General features: G+C 35.2%; 1 protein-coding gene across 1 annotated transcript in view; it reads right to left on the bottom strand.

The window, feature by feature from the left end:
* Positions 1-26484, bottom strand: part of LOC149573246 (diaminopimelate decarboxylase 1, chloroplastic-like) — a 62228-nt gene that overhangs the window by 15306 nt on the left and 20438 nt on the right. Inside the window, exons 2-3 of the mRNA XM_089814449.1 lie at positions 25661-25835; positions 25434-25583 (exon numbers count right to left, since the gene is read on the bottom strand). Of these exons, the coding sequence (XP_089670575.1) occupies positions 25434-25583; positions 25661-25835 (325 nt within the window). The remainder of the gene's footprint in view (positions 1-25433; positions 25584-25660; positions 25836-26484) is intronic.

The following is a 26484-nucleotide window of genomic DNA, read 5'->3' on the forward strand; positions in this document are numbered from 1 at the left end:
GGAGCTGTTTACACTAGTCTTTCTGATGAGCAGGTTAATGGCCCATGCAATAGAGTTGGCCAAACCGCCAACGTTGGCAACTCCAACATCTTATTTGGTGACATGGAAATTAACTTGGATGAATTTTATGGTGATACCAAGCTGGAAATTATATCAAATTTTGAGGAGCAAATGGACAACGATGTTGGCAGGACAAATGATCTAGTACACATTGAGTTAAAAGAAATTTTTGAAAATATTGTCTCCCTAGGTGATTAAAAACCAAAAAATTCTATGGAGAGCAGCCCACTTGTGTTCGAAGGAGATCGTCAAAAACCATTATCACTCCTTGACTTATTGGATATGCTTTTGGTCAAAGAGGACAAGATTGTCCAAGTGTTGACGAGGTTGGATGATTCTTCCAATTTGATTGAGGATCTCATGCAGAAGATTGTGATAGAAGAGAGACATGGGAATGTATGTGGCATCACAAGTCCTCTTTTACATACTATATTTGGAACGTTGAAAATGATAAAATATGAGTACTTGCAACTATTTATGGATAGAAATCTAGCGATAAAATTTGGAAAGGAAAAGGAGAGTGAGGTAGATGAGCTATGCCTTCAATTGAGCTTAACACATTAGTCCATCCACCAAGCTGAAAATCAAACAAGTGGGGCAGCCACTTATGAAAAAGATGACAGTGGTTCAAGGGTACAAGAAATCACGCAAATCATTGAAGGAATTCATAGAGTGGGTAGATGTGAAGGCAAACAATGTGATTCAATCACGTATTTCCCATTTGACACTTTCTATGGTGAGAAAAAATTTATGGATCAGCAAGTTGATAACTCTGAAAATTCTGATTTTTATGACAATAGTTGTACATTTTCACAGGAGGATATGGTTAGTGATACAACAAGTGAAGATAATTCAGAGTTTTCAGCTAATGGTGAACCATCCTTTTATAAAGACCTTGACGTAAGCAAAGGTACTTATGGTGGAGTAGGAAGTTCAAATTTGTCCTTAGCATGTTGTGAGGGATTTTTCAGCTTACCCAAAAATTTATCACTCAGCTCTTTCGAGATGGCCACGGCCTACTTGTTGATTGATGATTTTTCTTGTTGGTATATTTCCAATTTTCCACTATCAGTGATTTGCATGTGTATGTTGGTAATATATTCGCTGATTCTATTCGGCCTTCCAAGGTCAACGAGTTATTTGCAGGTGAGTGGGGAGATCACACACTACTCTACATTCCACTTGAGGTGTCTACATTTTTATTTCAGCAGGGTATTGAAGACAGTGTTAGCACTCATGTTGTTGGTGATTCACCCACCACTCTTTCATTTACCCAGGATCATGTTGCTTGGGTAGTTGGGAATCCAAGTGTTATTAGTATCTTACATCTGGCGGATTATGTTGTGTTGCTACAGAGTCACATGATTATGATCTATGTGTTTCAACTTTCTGACATATCAGAGTTCCAGATATTAGGATTACTCATTTTTCACCAAAGTGATATGGTGGTGGAGTCAGATTGGCTGGATCTATCATTGACATCAGAACAGATATTACAGGAGTGGTACAGTAATACAGTGGTATAAGTAATTCAGGAACTGGTCAGTGGTATTTCAAACAGCGCACGAGTTCTCACTTGGGATCCAAGTGGAGTATCCCTAGGTATTACTTTTCATCGGGGAGCTAGGAGGAGAGTTTGGTTGTTATCATCTTGGGGTGGATATTGGTATATTGTTGAGCTACCATCTTCACCTGACAGTTGAGATTCGCAGAGTCACTCATGGAGTGAGGCCTTTATGCTAACTGAGGGTTTTGGCACACAGGGCAGCAGCACATGGCAGTTGGTGTCCCTTTATGGTGAGACTTGAGACCCTCACATTCAATTATTTGGCACATCGATTCCTATTGTACTGTTTCGCCATTCGGGATTTGGGATGATGCATGCCGGGTTACATAGACTGAGGAGTAGAATCTCCTTCTCAAGGTGAGTATGGGATCCTGGCATTTGGTTTCTACAGGTATGAGTGGATTGCTTGAGGGCAAGCAATCTTTGAGAAGGGAGGCGTTGTAATGTCCCTTTTTTCTGGGACATTATAATTCTGTGTGTTCGCTCGCTTCGCCTAGGTTTCAAAGGCGGAAAAGTTCTTTATAGGGTTTAGTTCGAGGTTCAGCCTAGGCATTTCCAATTTCAAACCCATCAAAGCAATTTTGACAAGTTGTCCAAATACTTACTATTTTTAGTAAGTAAACAGAGCACAGTATTTTCGGTACCTTAGTGTTGGTTTGGAAGCGTCTCGCCGAGAGCTTTCCAATGAGCTATTGCATGTGATTATCTGAGTTCATTTGGTCAGCTATTTAAATGCCTGATGATTATATGGTTTCTTGACTAAGTGACTGTTAAAGTCATTTAACTTGTCACTTCATTTTAAAAAGTTACTATGTTCACTTAAGTGACTAAAGGACAAAAAAGGTGCTTTATCCCACATTGCTTAGAAGAGCGTGCATCACATTGGGAAAACTGATAAAGGTACAACAGACTCCACATGGGAGGATATATATGAAGATTATAATATTGAAGACAAATATTAATCTGGGAGCTAGAAACAGTTGTTGGTTAATTCTTCTATGACGCAGACCCTTGAAGAAGCATTTGAAGGTTGGACGCAAACCTAGCCTTCTTACGGGTTTAATATACATTGCCAATCTGACTGTCATTTATGTTTATAAGATTGGATTGTTGGGATTGTTGCACGTTATTGTATTGCTGTTGTATAATACAGTAACATTACTTGGCAACTATTTGTGTTAATTCCTGATTTATGTATGTATTTCTGAATATTGGAGGAAATAAACGAACTTTTCTGAGTTTTCTTATATTCAAATCTGTTGGTTATAAATCTATTAAAGTTCTGGAAATTGTATCAAGTATTGGTTTTCTGTTCGCTTTTGAAAACTGCACATTTATGTCAAAGGTTATTGGTAAAATATCTGGTAAGGGATATTACAAATACCTATCATCCACTGGAAATTACCGATGTCTGGATATATTATCGAAGCAATTCTTATTGTTGTTTTATATTCTGAACATTCAAATATTGGTTACGGAACATGTCTCCGGCAATAGAAGACAACATATTGCTCCTGATCACAGTACCACGCTGGAAGTCTGTGGATGGCAAAAATGATAAGTCTGAATATACACACAACCAACTATTTGCAGAAAACAACAAATGGAAGGCAACAGTGAGTGTCCTGTGGCAAATCTATAATGAGCTAATATGAATCGATGAAAGAAAATTATAGAAAATACAGTTATAAACTATCCATTTATGATGAGCATTAGAAATAAATTTACGAACAATTTTAGAGTTTATGTCAACTGGTGATGTGTCATTACTCAGTAAGAAGAGATATCCTCATCGAACATCATATTGCAAAATAAGGAATATATTATACAGTAAGAAAATATATAATACATGTGCATCTACAAATATCACTACCGACAAAGAGGCCCGATAAAAGATTATAAGTAAGCAGTTTTAGTTCTGGAAAACAACGATGAGTATACACAGTGATGGAGACTGAAGATAATGGCAGCAAAAATAATTGGTGAATAATGTAGTTGAGAAGCCAAATGAATAATGAGCGAATACATGAGTTGACAAGAATCTGTAGCAGTCACATACAAGCCTCGGAAAGTTCTCAGTAAAGATTAATAGTGTTCAAATACCCCTTGGCAATACAATACAAGTCTGTGACAAGAGCGTTGAAATACATAAATTACAATATCGTCCAAGATGCTGCAGAGGAAATGCTTGCAGATGGAGGATTGGGCTCAGGTTGTATTCTGGATAAGTTACGCGTCATAGGGGTAAAGAAGACATAGGTATCAATAGAGGGTGTCTTGTGAGCATGATGAATTAGATTATTAGCATTTTACAGAAGGGAAGTACTCAGATTAAGGATGAATTTGTAATTTAGGAATATTTTGGAATGCCTCTCGAATAGTTGATACATTCTGAATGCGTGAAGAATTTTTCTCATTCTAAAACTCGCTAGGTTTCAAATCGCCAGATTTCTAATATAAACTTGATTTCATCCGAAGTAAATATCTAATGATGTACTTATTCTCCTTGCAGGGTTCAAAGTGGCACAGCAGTTGGAGGTCTTCAAAAGATTGGATAGCTGGAAAAGCCATTCGTCGCAAAAATTCAAAACTTTGGAGCCATCGCAAAAGCAGGATAAACCCATGAATACTGGAAAATAAAGGCATAGACATGATCTGGCAAAGATACCAAATGCAGGTGTAAACTACAATTATTTTAATACATTTCATTGCCTTTAAGTAAATGACCAATATATATTCGAAAATTTCCACGCTTGCTACTTAAGCATGCTTTGATTTAGTATTATTTGTAAAGGAATTTACTGATATTTTATACAGCAAAACCAGTTAGTTTTATTTTGAGGAGGTGCAATGGTTGAGGATATACCTCTCCGTCCTTTATAAACACATGATGTAAATCAAACAAAGGATACAATTTTTTCACACAATTCATATATACTTCAAAAAAAATTGCATACTATATATGAACTCTTGACATATTAATTTTTCATTGCCAAAGATTGGATTCTTAAACCAAGCTGCTGGATCCTGGAGCATTGAGCAAAATTGTAATGCTGTTTGGAATTGAATTGCAACGAATAGAGCATCATCACTGAGTGTCTTCATTGCAATTTTATTTATGGCATAATCAGTAAGAGTTTTTATTTAATTTAAAACTTTGGAATCAGAATATTATATAGTTTGTCCTTTATGATCATTTTTATTTCTGTAAGTAATTTATTATCAGGGTAAGTGGATTGAATCAAATATAGCTTTTCAAGCTTGATAATCACAAATACAGTGAGATACCAAAATGTTTCCATATTTGTGTCTATTTTGTCTCTGTATGAGATAAAAGCAATTTAGACTAGTTTGAATATGCATAAGTATAATTGATTCGTCACATCTTGATAATTAAATTGTTTATAGATTCAATATAAAATTTCACAAAGTTGCACATTAAAACTTGTAATATTGACTCTATCGCCTCCTTTAAATTCTAGCACTGGTCATTAATTTGCTCATAGTTCCTAATCCATATGTTGGCAAGCATTCTGCATCTTTCCTTTGAAAGTGATATATCTATTTATTTTACAATTCATAATATCTGTTCATTTCAAATACTTTTACAAGTTATATAATCTTTTGTTTCATTTTCAATTCAGATCTACAAGTTCAAAGTATTCACATTCTGAACTTATCAAAAAAGTTGTACTTATTTGAGGAAGTCACAAGTTTTCTATAATCCTTTCCACTTGGGAAACTTTCATTGCATTCGCATTCTAACCAATCTGCTATAAGTATCTTGGACTCAAGTGATTTGTTCAGGATCAGATACACCCTCCCTGGCCTTGCAAAGCCAGAAGCGCAGGGGATTTGGATTGTATCGATCAATCCCGTCACGTTGGCCATAACTGGTTGGATATCTCAGCATCGAGTTGGCAAGATTCATAAGATTCCAATCTGTGGTTTTGGGAACCAACAGATTGGCGGCTCTACTGGGGACATTGCAAGTAAGCTTTGCATATTTCTTGTTTCAGACCAGAATAGAGAATTTGTTTGATCACAACCTTCGGTGAGTTTCAGATTTTGTTTATTCAGCATTTGACATTTTCCTGTTTATTAAAAACAAATTCCAGATTTTGAAAAGATTTCGACATTTTCAGTTCAGCATTGGATATTTGTTGTTTCAAATCAAATTATCATTCAGATTTTGAAGTTCTGATTTTTCATATCAGCATTTAAGCATGAACAAATAAAATCTCTTTTAATCTGAAGATTAAAGATTCTGATTTATACTTAAGTTCTGATTTTTTTGACATATATATCATTGAGTAAATAATTTTTTAATCTAAAAACTATAAGATTCAGTTTTCTCTTTTTCAGCATACATAATCGAAAATATAAGCTTTAAGAGTAACTTAATCAGAATTACCAATCAGCATTGGATATTTGTTGTTTCAAATCAGATTATCATTCAGATTTTAAAATTCTGACTTTTCATATCAGCATTTAAGTGTGAACAAATAAAATCTCAATCCTTTCTAAATCTGAAGATAAATATTCTGATTTATACTCAAGTTCTGATTTTTTTGACATATATATAAATGAGTAAATATTTTTTTAATCAAAAAACTATAAGATTCAATTTTGTCTTTTTTGCATACATAATTGAAAATATAAGTTTTAAGAGTAACTTAATCAGAATTACCAAGATCCTAACTCCTATTGTTTGCTGATTTTTCAGAATTATATTACAAGTATTCTTGTATTAAATTTCAACTACTTGTGGCACATACTCTACTGAGGAAGCACCTAGAATCTCATTTTTCATTTCCCATAAAGTGTGGTGACTCTATTGTTCACTGCTTGATTTATACTATATTGAAGAATTAGATATTGCTTTTAAAGTATATGTGGGGACGGAGGTCAGTAAATCTAGGACCTAAAAGATTTGCATAGTTGACCTTTGAGAAAAAACCAAGAAAGAAGAAGAGTAAAAAGCAAAAATCATAAATGCTTTATATGGAACACAGGGATCTTCATGAAAGGACTAATAAACAAAATGAAAGAAATAGTTCAAATCACAATAGTCATGGAAATGAAAAAGAAAATTTCAACCCATTTTTCCAAATCCCTAGAGTTGATGAAGGACCACACTGCCAAATAACTCATATAGATGATGAGGAAAATCAAGATGAGTTACAACAGTGGAACACAATCATAAAGAAAATGGCAGAAACAACTAAAGGTAGCAATGCAATATTAGCAAAGATTCTTAAGATGCAGCCATATGATATCCTGGAAAAGATAGGAATATCAAGAGATAATATTATCTCTCCACAAAGAAAAGCAAACAATGAAGGTTGGATAGGGGGAAAGAGGAAAGAGCAGAACAAGTCCAAGAGGAGGAGAACACAACATCCAAGTATAACTCTCCTCATAGAAAAAACTTGGACTCACAATTTGCTACATATAAATCTATTGTATGATAATAGATAGTAAAAATCAAAAGAGTAGTTTTGCAAGACGTCACAACAATCAATATGTTGGAAACTTAGGACAGCATACTAGAGGTATCCCACAAAATACCGCAAATCTCAAGCAGCCCTATGGTGTAAATTAGAACAATAGAAATATCAAGCAAAACAACCTGAGTTATGCAACACAAAATTAGAGGATGAGAAATCAGGCTATGAGACAACCTGTGGTCATTGAAAGGTATCGACAGTTTGATTTTGATGGAGTAAGAGCATATCCCAACCCAATCTCCAATGATTTGAGAATTGCTATTCCAAAGTTTTCTAGGAATGGAGTGGAGCCTGTTGAGCAAGATGTCATTAACTTAAAAAAATACAATTGAAGATTTTGAAGAAGATCATGAGGATGTCTTCGTGAAGTTTTTTGTCCAATCCCTGACAGATAACAATTGAATGGTATAGGAGTCTCCCAGATAGGTCTATAATTGGATGGTGTGACTTTGTTGATCAGTTCATAGAACAATTTGGAGATCATAATGCTACATCTTTTGCTTCGCACAAATTAACGAGTATCAGGAAGAATGCCAATGAATCAGTTTTTGAGTTTAACAAAAGATTTAATAAAGTATTAAACAAAATTCCAAGAGAAACTAGACCAATTGATTCTTTTCTAATTGATTTCTATTTAAGTGCATTTGACAGCAAGACCCACTATGAGATAAGATCCCATAGACCAAGTTCCTTACCACACGCTTTCAAAGTGGCTATGACAATAGAAAACAACAGAAAAGCAATTGGCAAGGTAAACAAGAGAGATGATGCAAAGTTATATAATCCTAAAGCACATAAGAACGATGAATTAAAAGAAATTCATAAAAATGAAACAAAGCAAGAATGAAGAGCCACCTTTTCAAAGAAGTGATAGACCCAGATTGCAAAATATGCCATATAATACGAACTAGAAAGATGAAAAGTCGAAAAGACAAAATCGTATCAAAGATACACATCCTTTAAAGAAGGTTAATATGATTGATGACGAACCATGGTGTGAAGTTTGCAGGTTGCCCCATGCTCCTAAACATTCTGTCGTAGCTCAATCCATCCTAGAAGAGAATCAAGAAGGAAAGGAGCAACATCCCATTAATGCTCTATCATCTCAACCTTTATGGGGCAGAGATGATGACCTTTCAAAGGAAGATCAGAATTCAGATTATCATTTAAGGAGAATAAATCACCAACATCACATCCAACAAGTATTTTCAAATGAGGAAGAGACACCTACTCTTCGAAGATTGATGATTGAGGAAAGAAAAGCGTATATTATTGCAGCTGTCAAGCCAAACAAACATACCAGCGAAGAAACAAAACTTCGAGCACAAATCAAAGTAATCCTATCAGTATGTTTGCAAAGAATTTACAACAAGGAGAAGCATCTAAGAAGAGCGGCAAGCAGAATCAAGGTAAGCATACAGAGACTAGTCAGCTCCCTAAATTGACCAAACAACAAACCAAGGATAATGGTAAGCAAGTATCTGATTGTCATACTTTTATTAATCATGCATTATCCCAATTAAATATTATTGTGCCACTAATGGAGATGATGAAATTTCCTAATTACAGAGAGGAAATAGTGAAGATTTTATCTAGGATAGAAAATGTTAGTAATGAAAAGGATGCATGGACTAGTGAGGATCCTCTTGTTGTATATTTAGGAACAGCATTAAATAAAAATTCAAGTCAAGTTTATTCATTCTATTTAACTTTATTGATTAATAATGTAGTGCCTCTCATGTTTGCAGTTTGTACCTTGTTATATTTTGATTCGAGAGACACTTGTACTCATGTTATTATTTCTGCATTTGAGATGACCTAAGGGTCGGATGTTATACTTTAATTTCAGTATCATAGATGCTATACTACTATGTTGTTCAATTTATCATTTTTGCATGATGATGTCATTTTGAGATGACAGTATGTTTTGTAATGATACATGGTTATTCGGTATTGTGACATATCTCTGATTATGCTTATGTGTTGGATTTAAGGCTATGGTTATTTACTTTATTCTTGCTTTGTTTATACTTTAAGCGAACGTGAGTAATGATTATTTTAGTATAATTGAATAAATAGTTAAATTAGGTTATTTAATGCATTTATTGCTTCGGCTATGTTATTATATAGAATTGCACTTGATCATGTGTTCTAGTGTGCAAAATTTATATCCCTGGTAGTGGCACATAGAATTAGTGAATCAGCTATTCACATTTACCAATGTCGTCCCTATATGGTCAACGTTATATATATGTTTAAATTAAACCTTCTGCTGATATAATAAATCCGAACTCATTTGCATTATGTAACTAGACTTGTGAACATGTGTGCATTTAGAGGTTCGCATTGTCGCAAAAATTGTTTAGGAATATCTATGATTTTGGGTTTTCAGGCTTTATTTTAATTATTTTTAATTTCTAGCAGCTTTGCCATAGATGAATTCCAATTACTTGGAATAGTCTATTTTTGTTTGGGTCAATTCAAGGTTTAACTAGGTTGGTTGGTTATTTACCCTAATCGATTATTCACTCGAAAAATAAATATGGAAAGTGAAAATTAATTCCTCACTTCTCGCTTTCGGAAATTGAGAATTTGGGAGCTTTTTCCAAAATTCTCTTCTGGAGAATTACGTTTCTGTTCATTGTGAGAGCTGCGGGCATGGGACCTTTGTGAGGTCAATTTCGTTGAATCTAGTTTGGGGAGACCTTGCTTTGCTGTAATTTCTGGCAGCTTCTGCAGGTTATCTATTTTATTGTGTTGTTTCCTGTTTCAGTGCCTTTTGCTATTAGGTAGGGCTCTCCCGTTTTCATGTTTTCACTCAGTTTCTACTTCTATTTCTAGTAGTTGTATGTTAGAAGGTTGATAACTAGTGTTCACCTCCATTTCTATTTGCTGGTTCTACCGATTGGTCGTGTATGAAAGCTTTCCCAGTTTTTGGGATGAGGCTTTGGGGTTTCACACCGTTATGCTGGTCGTTTTTGCATATAGTGTCCAAACCCAATTTTTATTGGATTTTCATGACTTTTGTACCCAAAGACCAAAGACCTCTTTTTGTGTGCCGCCCTGTTTTCTCGAGTTTTCTTGGCATGATGTTGGTCATGGACTTGAATCATCCGTTGGGATGTTAATTTAGATCATTGTTGAACTTTTATGTTGCATTGGGATGCGTGACACATCTATCCTCCTGAGCTACAATTCGGTTGAGTGTTTTATTGCTTGTGCTTTCATCCAACCTTTGTGTTTTGATATTCATGACAATGGTGAGCCCACTCATGAGCACATGTGCATGCGTCTATCAGGTGACTTATGAGGCTTGAACTCCTAGTGGTAATGTGGTTGAGTTATATCTTTGGGGTTGGGTTGGGAATATGCATGCCTACGGGCACTCATCGTTGGATGAGTATGAGTAGGGTAGGGTAACTTCATGGAGGGACTTCTACCGCAATTTTGGTGACTTTTCCCAGGTTGACGGATAGAAGGCTTAATTAGTGATAACTAAATAAAACACTAGGTGATAATAAAACTAAATATAATTTAAAATGTGTGAGCACCCAATTAAGTTTGAGGACACAGTGCGTGAACCTTCCGTTGGGAAGAGAGATCAGCACCCCACTAGCTTGGGCTACTTGATGCCATGTTATTTCCCCTCCAGGCGAGTCCATACATAATTATCCATTGAGTGTCTGACCAAAACCTGTAGTACTTGCATTTTCTCATGATCTTGGTTTCAATCATTACTGTCTGGCGTGAGTGTTAGCCATGGATGTTTGCTCTATGTGTGATTGTGGTTGGATCATTATCTCCATCAGCACGACGGGAGTGGAGCTACGGGTTTCACGTGGTTGGGAGGCATAACTACCTATACCACTGTTGGGGACCGGTGTACAGAGACAGTCTATTGTTCCAGTGTGACAGTTGCTTGATGTCTTCACTTGATACTTCGGGTTCCGGAGTATGCTTTCTTGTGATTTAAGCTTTCATTGGAATGCTTGGATATCATGTTTAGATGATGTCAAATATTTGACGCATTCCATTATTATGATGTTTAACATATGATTTAGATGATGTTAAATATTTGACGCATTCCCTTATTATTATGTTTAGCATATGATTTAGATGATGTGATTTGATTAGTTGGAATATCTATTGCTTTACTTGTTAGCATGTTAGATTTCATATTCTTATGATGTTATTACGTTTTAGTAGTGACGTCCACATAAGATAGCTCCGACTATCTAGTTGACAGTTTGGGATGTTACACAAGGGGATGGCTAGGACTTTCAAGGTCTCATGATGCTATTATGGTTGGGAGAAACCATGCACTCAGTTTTGTTGTTTCAGCTCATTGCGATGTTGCTTTCAATTCATTTCCTTCCCTACTATGTTTAGATGGTTAAATTCAGTTTCCGTCTTTCAGTTGATATAGTTCGAGTGTCTATGCCTCGAATATGGGTCTGCTACTCCCCGATGTGGAGGAATTATCTTTTCCAACTTTTTATCCTTTGTTTTTCTAATGTGTTGCTGTGGTTCCTCGCGCAAGATTTTACTTCCCCGTGCCAAAGTGTGGAAGTTTCACATGGTTCTTTGCATTTCCTCACGTGGCTTAGTGCACTTCCTCGCATGAACCTCAATACCAATGCAGTGCATTTTGGCTTCTGGTCCTGGCATTTCCTCATGTGGGATGGTGTTTCCTCGCGTGGCTTGGTGTACTTTCTCGCACAAAGAGGTACTTCCTCAAGCAAGATTGTCAGTTGTAATTTCTCTCACGCAAAAAAAAGGGGGCATCTCCGCTATTTTCAAAGAACGCAATTTGGACTTCTAAGTACCCTTATGGAATGCTAGTGTTTCCTTGCTTCGACAAATCGGAGACTTTGTGTTCTAATGTCGTCTTTGGTTTTCGTTCTTCAGTATTGTCATGTCAATTAGGTAGTGGTGTCTGGAGATCCGTTGGTGTTTAGATGTTTGGTTAGTCTTCCGTTGTGATCTTATTGATCCTCATATGTTGATTGCCATGTACATCCATACTTGTTTTTAAAAAAAAATTATCTTGGCTTATATTTATCCTTGTTCTAAGGATATCCAAGTAGGGCATTACAAATAACAAGTAGGTTAAAAATTGTATGATTGATTTTGGTGCGACAGTTAATATTATGTTTGTCGATGTTATGAAAGAAATTGGTCTTAAAGTGGATATGCCTTATGGGAAATGTTATGCTATGGACAATAAATCTATTCTAATAGTAGGTATTATAAAAAATGTCAAATTTTGTTTTCCTGCATTTCCTCAAATATCATATAGGACTTACATTATTGTAGTTGAGATTTTGGTGAGTTATGGTATGTTATTATCTTGACAATGGTTGAACTCGATAGGCGGTCATGTGCAGCTCCATTTATCTTATGCTACCATACAAGTAGGAGGTAAGGAAATCAGGTACGATCGTACTACCTCATCAAAGATTATAATCCAGATTTTGAAGTTAACTTCTACTAATCTGACATAGACAAATTTCAAATAAGCATATCCAAACCAGTTTTTGAGGTTACTGATCCCATTTAGATGCATGTGCAGGAAGGTTATGATAGCATTTGGCAGATGTACTTCAATGGGGCTTGTAGTAAAGAGGGTAATGTGTTACATCCCAATTTTTGACCTAATTTAAAATATAGCCGTTGTGGTTCATATGAAGTCAGTTGATAGTTAAATTTGTTATAATCCTGTGAAATGGTAAGATGGTTAGTTGTTATGATTTCATTGAAGATAACATGCTAGTTGATTATTTATCATAAATTCATGGAATTGAAGAGGTGGTTAGCCGTTATGATTATTTATGATTAAATAACTTCTTATTGTAATATGATTTAACTGTAGACAATTTCCTTGCAGGAAGCACGCCGAAAGGGTGGAAGCATTGTCAAAAAAGAATTGGACACAGGAGCATCACCATCACTGAGCAAATGGGTATGAATTGTGAATCACCATGGGCGAGGATTATGTGACTTAAACAGCAAGATACAATCAATGAAACCGCATGAGCTATTAAATAAATAATTTAAACATTAAATAATTTATTTAAAATAATTTAATTGAAATATAATACGTACCTCAAAGGATTTTAAATGATTTTTCATCATATTATTATAATATATATGTATATACGGGCATATAGATATAAAAATGAAATGGCACCATTATATTATAATAATATAATAAAATGATGTCACCCAATTGATATATTCACATGAACATACGTATTTACATATTATAAAAATACAACTGAATTATAAATCTTTCTAACTCTTTCTTCCACCCTTTTATTTTTCTTTTCCTCTCTTTTTTCAATCGATTTAAACACTTGGAAATTTGAATCGGCATATAATCTTTAAACCGGCGGAAGCCAAGAAGTCTCGATTGCTCTCCATATATGGAAGCCATAACTGAGAGACAGGGACCACAATCCATAATCCCGATCCTTTCCGTTGCTATGTTTTTTCCAGAATTCCCCTTGTCTCCATAACACCCAACCATTACACTTAACCGTTGTTTGCTTATGTTGATACCCTACAATCGATTGATAAGCTTATTCAAGATTTTCCCCTTCCTTGCCGTGCAAGTACCCGGGCTAAGAAACAAAGATTTATGCATTGAAGATGACATCTCAAGCAACTGGAGGACACTGATCCTATTTGCAAGTTCTTCAAACAAAGTCGAGTTCTTAACAGGTCATGAATCACCATTCCAATGTTTTAAATACAATTTCCACAGCAGTCGACTAGGCATGGAAACTTCTTTTCTTTATCTATGATCACATTGTTTAATGTGTTGAATAATCCCTGTCTTTTGTAATGAATTTTCTTCTTAGAGTCATAACTTCTAGAATCATCATGAAGAGAGTTGAATAGTATCTCTTGAAGAAAAGTTTCTAAGTGCATTAAGAACCTAGACGAATGGTACTGAACTTAAGTACATGTTTTATTTTGCCACAATTTATGATAAAAGATGTAAACAATGTTAAAGGGCAAAATGCTCATAAACTTCCAAAAACACCTGGGATTCACCAGCAGTATAGCCATGAAATGGTGAAGAGGTGTAAAAGGGCAAAATACTTATTAACTTCCAAAACACTTGGGAATCACCAGTTGTGTAGCCATGAATGGTGAAGAGGTGGAATAAACCTATAAAAAAGCAAAAGAGAAATCAGACATGAATAACTGTAATGAATTATTTAATAGCTCATGCATGGCCATGTTTATTGTATTCTCCTGCGGTCGAGTCATGTAGTGTGATTAGATACCAGGATGCTCAATGGATGACAAGATGTTCCCTGTCTATTTTGTGGGGAGGGCCTTTATCGATAGAGATTGTGTGGGGATAAGTTATGGTCCAAGGTTGAGTGGTTAAGCCCCTAACAATGTTTCACCTCTCCCCAAGTTGTCGAACGTGCAACAGACAAAGATAAGCTATGCACTCAAATGTTTGTCAGAAACAAGTATTTTTACTTTATGATGCATATTCAACTAAAAGGTAAGATTAAATGAGTTGTATCATCGTTACAGTTAGTCCTTAAACTGGAAGCAATTCTTATCGTCAATATAATTGGCAACCAATTGGATCAATTGATCTTCTAATTGAATATGGAATATATCTATAGGATTGTTATTTCAATTTTTCAATATATAAGAATAATGATTATGAGCATATCCTCTAATTTTATGTTAATGCCACAATTAGCAAATCGGAACGAAAGGAATGATACAGTAGTATCTGAAGCCCTAAATGATACAATGGTATCAGGTGCCCTGAATGATCCAATGATAATCAATGCCCTAAATGATACAGTGGTATCTGAAGTCATAAGTGATACAGTGGTATTTGAAGCCCTAAGTGATACAGCGGTATCTGATGCCCTAAATGATCCAATGGTAATTGATGCCCTAATTGATACAGTGGTATGCAATGCCCTAATTGATATAGTGGTATTTAATGGTAATAGTCATTTGTTTTTGATATAGCGGTATTGGATGGTAGTCATCATTTAATAATGTTATAGTGGTATTTGTGGACTAACCTAGGTGGTTGCAGAAGCATCCCTAGATTGATTTTGATCTCAAATTCCATGGTATGTAGATTTTAATCTCCATAGTAAATTCATTGATGGTGTTTTCAATTCTTAGTTAAGAAATTTTGTTTAATTGTTTTTAACTATAAATCTCATTCACATGAACATGACTAATATAATTGTCTTCTTATGGAAATGAAGTAATAACTGTATTTCTATGAATATGTTAGTTGTTAATTAAGATTCAAGAAAAGTGGTTGTTACATAATGAACTTGGTGTTATATTTGTTTCACCGTTAGGTAAAACATTTAAATGTTCATTTTTGCTTAACTTTGAATGCACAAATAATATTGCAGAATACGAAGCTTTAATTATTCGCCTAAATATTGCTAGAGTTTATGGGATTAAGTTGCTTTTTGTTTTAGAGGATTCAGACTTGATCGTATCTCAGATCAGAAATAAATTTGCAACTAGAAAACCAAATTGAAACAATACCGAAATTGTGTGGGATTTAATAGAATATTTCGACGCATTTTCTATTAAATCGATAGATCAAATAACTATTTGGCTGATATAATGGCTAATCTTGCAATCAGGCAAATTGATCTCCCAATTGATGAGGTTGAGCAAGTAGAAATGAAGAATAGACCATCAATACCCGACAAAATGCGCAGAATTGGCAAGTTTTCCTCTCTTCCTTTTGACATGAATTTACGCTCCCCAAAGAAGGAAGTATAGGGAAATCCTAGTGTTTTTCTTGTTTTAAGTTGTTTGAGAGGTTTCCTTCCCTCGGGGCAGATTGGATCTTTCTCGTTTATTCTTTTAATATGTCAGTTCTATTTGGACTTATCTTGTGGTCTTGTCTTGAATTATGTGTTGCATATCTATTTGTAGTCGTTCTAAGTGTTTAAGCATTCCAATTAAGAGAAAGTGAAACACATTTCAAGCCCAACTATGAGGTGAAAATCAGCACAGTAAGAGGATTTTTTATTCTTCCTGCCTCCTCAATCTCCATTCTATTGAAACTTGGTCCAGCTCCTCTTAGTTTTTCACCTTTCAGATCAGATTGTTGTGGATTATGTTTTGAGTATGCCCAAGGGCTCTGATCTTGCTTTCTATCCATCCAAAATGAGGGTGAAATTTATGACATTGAGAGGATTTTAGGATTCCTCTTTTGCACTTAGACTCAAAGTTTCACCCTCAAATTCTTCTCCAGCTCCCAATCTATCAACCTTCACTCTTTATTGGAATGCAAGCTAGGTGCTGAGCTTCTTTTGTGAGCAATACTAGCTTGGTGGAGATTGGGGGGGATCCAAAGCATTATAATCCTTGGAGGGTGGTGGAATCGGCCACCCTTCAAGTTGTCTTCCTTGATCTCAAATCCTTCCCTCACAAAAACACAATTCAAATCATCTCACTCTTCATTCTCCTGGATCAGATTACTATCAAATCACATTTCATTTAGGTCTAGGGGTTTCAAACTCGCCACTTCCTCACTCCATCCAACGGTGGGGTTCTTAGTGTTTAGAGGATTAGAGGATTCCTCAAGGCATGCGAAATTCTGCCAACTTTGAGGAATCACACTTTGCCTTCATACTTCCACCCTTGAAACTTGATCAAAACACCTATATCTTCTTTTATTTTCTCGCCACAATGCAAGTTGGAGGGGCATCGTGCCTTATGTTCTCTCAAGCTTGGGCACAAGTTTAGGTGAAAAGGAGAATTTTGAATCCTAAAGAGCGGGTGGATCTCACCCTCCCTAAGCATTATCCTCATGCAACATTCTACCTTAACACTTAGTGAATTATGGCTTCTCCAAGCCACCTCAAGGTGAAGTTGTGAAAAGATGCCTCATCTATTGGTTGCATTTGTTCTAATTGAATATTAACCCCCTAATTATCCATGCTGAAACTCAAACCTAAGGACCTCAAGACTTGAAATTGTCACTAGGTAAGACTCTTAAGACCACCTACTCCTATTGCTAAAGCGAAAAAGAGGGGGTCCCCATTTGCATTGAGGCAATGATGTGAAAACCTCACAACCCAACCCTTCAATCACCTCTCAACACCCAAAAATTGCTATGTTTTACCTCAATTTCACTTATTTATTGTCCAATTTTGAGCATGTTATTTGAGCAAATGAGGAGAATGATTGGGCATAGATCCCCACAAGGGATCAAAATCTAACGAACTCTTGGGCTCAAAGCCCTAAGAGGGTGAAATTCAACTTCTACTTGGGTTCACCCAAGTTGAGTCCTCCAAAGACTTGTTGAGCGTTATCTCATAGTTAACTGTTCAATGAGACTCCAACTTTGATTTCTTCTTCTTTTGATTAGCATTTGACTTGATTTGCCTTGTTTTGCTTCACAAGATGATGTCTTTTTGCTCAGTTCAATTCATTTCTCATCCAAACTCCTCAAAACCATCATGTTTTCGTTCATCTTTATCATCCCTCTCCAAGATTAAAATGGCGAATCCGAATTTCAAAATGCAAGTGCAACATGGAGACATGTTGGTTGGGAAATGCATTGAGGGGTCGAATTCTAGCCTCTTCTTGGACTCAACTAGGAGTTCAAAAAAAAGTTTAAGTTTCTTCCTTAAAACTTTTCGTTACCTTATCAAATTCAGCTTGCACATGATGCAAGGCATGGATCCCAAAGAGGAATCGGATTCCGACCTCTCCTTGGGCTCAGAGTTCCAAGAGGGGTGAGAATTTGAACTTCTCTTGTGCCCAACCCAAAGGTCAATTTTTTTCCGTGTCAATGCAGTGCTTGCAAGGTGGAAAATTATATGTAAAAAGTAAAATTGAAGTAACATTAATTTTATTTTCCTATACTTTTAAGCTAGGATGTCCAAGTCAACCTTTTGGGCTGCGGACCAGCCCAAGTTTGAACTAGATCATGGCCCTAGTCCAAAACATTTGTTAGTCTAGGAAGTGTTCAATCCACAACTTCCTAGTCTGAACCCAACTAGTGGAGAATGGGACCCAGGCAAACCAAGCCATTTCTAATCAAACCACAATCAAATTGCACCAAACTAGAGTCTACAAATTGCTCCGTAAGTTTTTTTTTTTGCAAGGCTTATAATATTCTGACATCCACAATCCTAAAAAGTGGATTTCAAAGGCTTATGTTGACTTCTCATTCTCATTTGTGGTGTGCAAATAGGTTATTTTGTTTTGAGCAAAAGCAAATAGGTGGTTGAGCAAGATTTTGGTTGTGCAAGGAGATAAAGGTAGATTGATTTGTAGATTTTCTTCAAGTGTTTGTGCCTCATTCCTACAAATTTGCAAGCTTACAATGAGTGGAATAGGTAATTTCTTGTTCTATTTGCTTTTAATTTTGTTGTTTTTTTTTTCCTCTTTCATTATCCATAAGATCTACTAATTTTTTTCCAGATTTCTTTCATTCTCTTGCTTTTATATTTAAGATGTATATAATTTCTTGTCATAGGAAAAAGAACTACAATGACATCTACCTCTTCTTCAACAGGCAATGTCAAACGAAGAATAGAACCCCTCTCATTCTCCTTTGTGAAAGTATGTTGATATTGTAAGACCCCTTCCATAAGGTGGCACATTCCATTGGAAATTTTGGGGTTGTGATGTAGAAAGGACTTAATTCATATTTTTGTGTGGCAGACCACTTGTGTGGATACCTTGGAAGAGGAGCCAAGAAATGCCTTGGAAAAAAGTTGCACCTATACCAAATGCAACAGAATCAAAAAATATTGCAGAGTATGAGGAAGGAGAAGAGAGAAAAGAACATAGGCAAAAGACAATCATTGACAATTAAAGTGAAGAAAAAAGGCAAAGAGAATGCAATCCCCCTCTACAATTATTGCGATAGAAGACCATGCCTTTTATACTACCTCAATTGGCCTTGATACAAAAGTGAAGCAGCCCTTACACACAAAAGAAAGGGAGCACTAGAAACTACATTTAAAAATAAGAGTTAGGACATTCCCGACATTGATGTGGAAAATGCTTGTTTGCAAATGAGTTGCCTTTTAGTGTTGTTCCCGCTCTATATTGGAAGAAGACATTAAAAAGTGTCATTAAAGCTCCAAGAGGGTATAAGCGTCTAATTATGAGAGTATTGCCCACCTTGTTGGATCAAGAGGTCAAGGGGATTGATCATCAATTGAAGCCCATAAAGGATTCATGGATTGGAACAAAGGCATCAATTATTTCAAATGGGTGGAAAGATACAAGAAATCGTCCTTTGATCAATGTCTTGGCAGTGTCCCCTAAAGAGGCAATGTTTCTGAAATTCGCAGATTATGAGGGGCAAAGAAAAGATGGGCTATTTTGTTGAATTTATAGCTTCATTTGGATTGGAGTTCTCAGTAAATTATAATAAATATGATATGCATAACAAAAAGTAAACACACACACACACCCACATATATATATTACAGTTGTGGCAATGAACTAATACATACAAAGAGCAAATTGTTTCACTGCTCCAGACAAAACAGATTACATACCATATATTGCATGTGTTAGTAACTGCAACTTGATCGGGGATTTATGTTAAGTTGCCTGTTGTGTATCGTGTTACTCACAATTATGTAATGCTCACGAATAATATCGTGACTCACAATAAAGACAATCACTAACAATTAATTAAGTCTTGGCCATGTAAGGCCATGAACCTTCATGGGTCATACCCGGTAAGGGTCATGCCCTTATGTAGACATGACCTCTCAATATAATATGAGTGTCAATGCAAAATGGAAATAAATCACAGCGGCAATTTCCTCTGCTGCATTTGATACTCAATAAGTCAAGTTTTGATTATTATTTTTTGGCAACAATAATATACACACTAGTCAAAGTTATCATATATATATATATATATATATATATATATATATATATATATATATATATATATATATATATATATATATATATATATATATATATATATATATATATATATATATATATATTGTGATTGATATAATAGACTTTGTCAAGTATAATATATGATTCTAAACAATCAGAATTGTATTCATCAATCTCATTACATATACGTCTGCAAGAAGATCTCTTCAAGTCAAAGGATATAAAGAAGAAATATATATAATTGTTCTCTTTCTTAGATCCTATACTCCTTAACATATTTATTACTAATATTCTCATCTCTAGCATTTGACAAGAGGGTACTATTGTCCAAGTGATAACAGACAATGCAAAGAATTGTAAAGCTTTTGGTTTGTTGGTCGAAGAGTGGTATGAGCGTATCTTTTGGACATCTTGTGATACAAAAGATTGGGAACAAAATTGGGTAGACCAAAGATGCGTATGCAGAGGCTAAGGACATCTAGATGTTCATCACAAAATACTACATGACTTGAGGAATATTCAGAAACTTCTTGTGTTTGGGGCTACTAAAGGTAAGTGAACTTAAACTCTAGTATTTAATTTTAAAAAATAGTATCTTACAATTTCTAATGTTCATATTTTGATTGAGTAATGTGTATTCTTTATTAAAGTATGTGCCTAATAGTTGTATTTTTGTGGCTCTAATTTATGTTACATGTTGCTGAGACTCGTTTTGCATTAATTGTAATTGAATTGAGACAACTTGTGAAAGTGAAAGAGACGATTTGCAATATGGTACTCAGCAATAATTGGGCCATATAGAGGCAAAGCAATGATGAGGGCAACCAAGTTAAAGCAAAGGATATTGGCTGACTCATGGTGGGAACATGTGGAATATCCCATTAAGTTCACTTAGCCCATTATGAGCATGCTTACATACACTGACATGGATAGACATTGCCTTGGAGAGATCTATGATGAGAAGATCAAGCAAATTGTATATGAAAAAGAGCAATATCCCCAAGAGACCTTCAAAGAATTGCAAGCAATTATTGTAGAATGATGGAACAAAGTGACCACTCCTCTAAATTTGCTTGCCTATGCACTAACTCCCAAATACTATAGCACTCAATATGTTGATCTACCGGGAAGGCTTCAACCCAATATTATAAGTGTCTGATGGAAAGAAGGCAACATTTGAAAGACTCTTTCCTGATGATGATATGTAAGATTTGATTATGGATGAGTCAATAGAGTTTGTGAATGCAAGAGGTCTAAGAAATGATGCTCTTCATCATCAGTCTACGAAGGATGCTCATAGTTGGTGATACCTCTGTGGCCAAAGATTCCAAACGTTGAAGCCCATTGCAAGCAAAGTTATATCACAAGTAGGTTTTATATTTAAAAAATAGAATATAAATAAATTTTTAATCTATTAGTTGAACTTCAAATAATGATACTTGAACTAATGTTGTGATTTAATTTAATGTCTTGAAGTGTACGATGGTATGATCATGATTCATGATGCTATGATTACAAATTTACAATTGTTTTTGTTGCTTAAATGTTTTTTATAATATTATGTGACATTCTAATCTTAACTCATGCTTCTAGGCTACATTAATATGTTTGTGTGTATGTGTATAAATTTTACATGTTTTGTACTAACGAACCCAAACCCCTTTTCATAATTTTGTTGTACAAGAAAACCAGTCCTTCGTACCCGAACATGGAACATGACCCAAACAAGCATCCTAGCTTTTAAGTTACATTTTATATAAAAGTTGTCAGTGTATTTGAGAGTGGTTTTAGATTCATAAGGGTTATAATGGAGATTTTAGATTTTGGGAGATTCTAAAAAATTCTAGACTCGTCCAAATTTTAGGAATCAGCACACCTCTACTAGTGTTATCTTACACACCTTTCCTTGACTTTCCAAAATAAATTTGATATTGGAATGAACTTTTTAGGGATTTTTATTCATTTCATAACAAATCCCTTGACTTCAACTCCACATCCTTGACTAGCTTGGCCCAACTCTCACTCATATCCATGACTAATTTGACTACCTAGCTAGCAAAAGTTGCTCAAACTCATTTCTAACACTCAGAGACTTGAAATTGCCAATAAACTAAAACTACTTGAGGCAACTACCTCACTACCAAGTGAAAATAGTGGGTCCACATTTGCAATGTGGTGATGGTGTGCGAACCTCACAACAGGGCATAATCCTTCTATTGGAGTCAATTTAATTATCCTGCAGGCTTTTAGGAATTTATGTGGTTTTTAAGTAATTATTAATTTCACAAATTATTTAATTGGGAAATTACCTTTTTCAAAAAGGCTTTGTAATTTAAAAGTTGAATTCTTTTTTTCTCACTCCTCACTTATAAGATTTTGTTCTGCTCGTTTGAGGTTATTGTGCATTCGATTTTTGTGGGTGGCAACTCATTGGAACCGTGGCAAGGTTGCTACACTTCACCAAGAGTTATGTCCATGTGTGCCAAGTGTTTATTTTTCTCTCCTCATTTCGGATTTTTGTAAATTCTTGAGCTAGGGCCTCTTGGATTTTATTTGTTTCTCAATCTTAAAAGTTTTTTATTGTTTGCAATCATATAGTGGGACGTTTATCTATGTTTTCCTCAAATTTATTTTGCATTTGATGTCCGGGTGGGCTTGTATAAAAATCAGTTTTTGAAAATGGCAAATTATCGCAGGTAGGCTATCCATTTTCTGCCACAATGTCATAATTGAAATCTTATTACATTTTTGGGTTAGTTGAATCATAAGAACCAATGAGTTTTGTTTTTTATCACAAAAAAATTGATTCATTTTCGAGCATTTTTGCATGCACACCTTGATTTGTGTGATCTCATGTTTGGGATCGTCCCCATGTTGGCATGTTTTGTGCATTGGCCTTGGTTGTATCCCTTGTTTGTGATTGTAATGTCCCCTTTTTGGTATTTCCCTGAGTTTTGCCCAAGAATCACAAATTTCATTCAATTGGGAAACGTAAGATGATTAGAATATAACTCAAAATGCCTTTTTAACAAGGTAGACCAAAATGAGGTCTTGCTTCAATAAATTTTGACAAAAATACTCAAATTGTATGTTTTTTAACAAGCTTAAAGGAAATCAACTGTTAAGTAAAGAGCAAGAAATGAAGAATACTTCCCTTTAAGTCCCAATAGTAGCTTGCATAAACAGTAATTTTGATATGTCATATTATCTAGAGAGCTTTTGCCAAGTTTTGTCATTTTTTTGCAGCTATTCGCCTCTTAATATATATGATAGGTTCCTCAATAATTATTATTGCCACTTTTTTAAGATGCCACTGCCAATATCATTTAGCAATTCATAAATTTCCAATTTGATAATCTCTCGTTGAAGATCTCAAGAGTAGACTCCCAATGATCTCATTATAAGTGAATGATGCAATGACTCGACTCCCGTGACTGGTTCCTAAAATCTGCTTTTACTATATGTTGCTGATTAGAATCTAATGTGACAATATTTTGTTTCTGTAAAATTGATGGTTTATGAATTATGACTTGTGGAGTTGCTTTAACTGTTGTATAATCAAACGTACTTCCTTGAAACGGATGTCACAATTATTACATAAAGTTCATCATACACTCTATATCATAAAGCTGACCATTACCATATATGTATCACAAAGTCATCGTGCTTGGTGTATTTTCTAGATTATCTCCACATAAAACCCATCATATTCTCCTTAGATTCCACAAGTCATAGACTACATTTGTTCCATATTGACTTAATGTGCCATAGCAAATACATACAATTTACCAGGCTATGTGGAATACATTAGGCATGACACAGAGTTATCTTCTCTATCCATGTGTAAGATATTCCCCTTCTTTGATGTCTAGGGATGGCCATGTTGTCCCTCCTTTTAATCATGTTACTCCAAAATATTGTACCAAGTGATTAGTCTTTACTAATCACTAAGCCCCTGACTTCAGCGATGACAAATCAATGGTATTTTGGATTCCATACTATTAACCTTCAGTCGTAAATGTAAGGATAGTCACATAAGACATATTATTAGTATTAATAATAGAATTTAGGGAGAAATAAATATTACTAATTCATTATCACTTAATAAAACATTAAAAATAATTCATTTATCTCATTTATATTATCATTATTAAATATTATTATTTTAATTATATATTATTATATTGAAAATGGATTTTATTTGTACATTTATTTTATTTTTATTGTTGTGGTTTATTAGTTGCGATTAGGGCTTTCAATAGGGGGAAATGACACTGATGGGATCATGTGGTCGCAATGAATACAGGACATGTTGGTTGCTTATTACTGCAATCCAAACCTTGGATTTTAATCTGAATTCCTGGTTGGTGAGACAGATATTGACAGAAATGGTTGCCCTTTGTGGTTATTTTTGCCCTTATTGAGCTTTGTGATTGAGTACAGAGTGTGAGGCACATCTCAGATCATCTAGGGCTCTATGCTCTTGGCAAAGAGGCCAACACAGAGTATTTGTGCACTGTCATATTGCCCTTGTTTTCTGGCCTTATTCACACTTTATTTGAGATTGCAGTTGATCTTGAATTACTTTATGTTGAGTTGAGATTGCATTCTCATCTTTGAAACAAAGGTTTAAATCCTCCTTTCTTCCTCTAGCTGAAAAATGGCTAGAACCTGAACTTATCAAGCCTTTATGGTTCCCCATAACATAGACATAAAAGACGAACAACGAACCTAATTAAACAGAATTCCCAATCATCTAAATTCACAGACATATATTTCAACAGAATCAATAAAAATCTTCCTTCCCTTTGCTTCATCCCTTTCCTGCACTTTTGCCCTTCAAAATCTCACTAATGTTCCAAGAGAAATACAACAAGACAATGAACTGAATGTAAATACACATACATAAGAAGTATGTCAGAGGAAACCTTTAGTTCTGCATCACAAAGTCAAAGCAAATAACAAAATTGAGAAAAAAATGAAATGAATCTTATGTATGCAGAAAAAATGAAATTGATCATAAATATGCAAAACTAATTTTGCTTGTCAAATAAATATATCTGCTCTGTTTGATACAGAAAACTGAAATATCTGGATTTATAAGGTAAAAACCTTCTCTGTTAGCTTCGGAACTGAGTCACCCAACTACCCAGGACCAAAAAAATGTAGAAAAGATAAGATAATGATATTAATAACCAACAAGAGACCAACAAAGGGTCTAAGGCACTGGAAGATGCAACAAGGAAGAAAAACAACCCAGCAAGAGCACCAAACGGTGTCCGAGAAAGAGCGAACAAAAAAGCAAAGAAAGGGAACAACAACTAACAAGAGGAGGACTAAATATCCTTTCTTGGTAAAAAGAAACATGTTTAATGGACAGCTACCTTTGTTATTGTGGATCCAAGATGGCAATGTGCACCAACCAAATTCAGCTCATTTGAGTGTGCCTTTAAAGCATCCAAGAACCATTGTAGTTTTTCATTCCTAATGCCAAACTTTGAGTTCTTGTTTCCAGTTGCAACATATGGATGAACCTAGAATACAAAAAGTATTCAGTTTAGCTTCCAATGCATAACCTATAACATGCTTTGCTTCTAGAGAAATGGCTAACCTGAGGATCCACGTCTGGATTAATACGAAGCAATACTTGGGCCTTCTTCCCAGCAATTCTTGCTGCCTCTACAATATTCTCCAAATCAAATTCACTGTCAACATTCACTAAGGCTCCTTCCTGTACAGCATAAACAATGTCCTCCAGAAGTTTCCCATTTCCATTAAATACACACCTGCTTGCACAAAAGCCAAAAGGATAACAAATTAGAACAGAAAAGCTTTCAGAGTCTTCTCAAATGTTCAGTGACATATTATTCTTGTTGACATAGATCAAACTGCCCACTAAGTAACAGACAATGACAACAAGCAGTCACATCTACCAATTCCTTTCATTACTCCTGGCCCCATTCATGAGCAACTCAAAGCATCAATATAGATGAAGATTGCAACAGAACAGCCCATATTTTCAGAAAACCTAGGGGGAAATCTAGCATAAGGCGAGGAAAAAACAGAAGCTGTAAACAATGAACAAAATTGCAATGTAAACTTACTCCAAGATGAGTTACAAGACAGATTTAAGACAATGAGGCAGATAAACTTACTCCAAGATGAGTTACAAGACAGATTTAAGACAATGAGGCAGATAACCAAGACCTACTGCCAAGAATGTAATTTTCTGCACAAAATAATGAAACTGCATGCCAGTTTATGCAATGAGGAAAAATTATCAGGTAATATTTCAGGTACCATTGACAGATGTTACCTGGGTCTGGGACTAAGTCACAGGGTTCCCCAGATTTCAGCCATGAAATTCAAAATGTGGCGAACTTCAAAACTCTGCTAAAAATTCGTAAAAATTCGTCCCAAAATTCGTATGGAGGA

Source organism: Cupressus sempervirens, chromosome 2 (assembly GCF_028749045.1).
Source record: "Cupressus sempervirens isolate cs-2001-9-10 chromosome 2, ASM2874904v1, whole genome shotgun sequence".
NCBI classification, from domain to species: domain Eukaryota; kingdom Viridiplantae; phylum Streptophyta; class Pinopsida; order Cupressales; family Cupressaceae; genus Cupressus; species Cupressus sempervirens.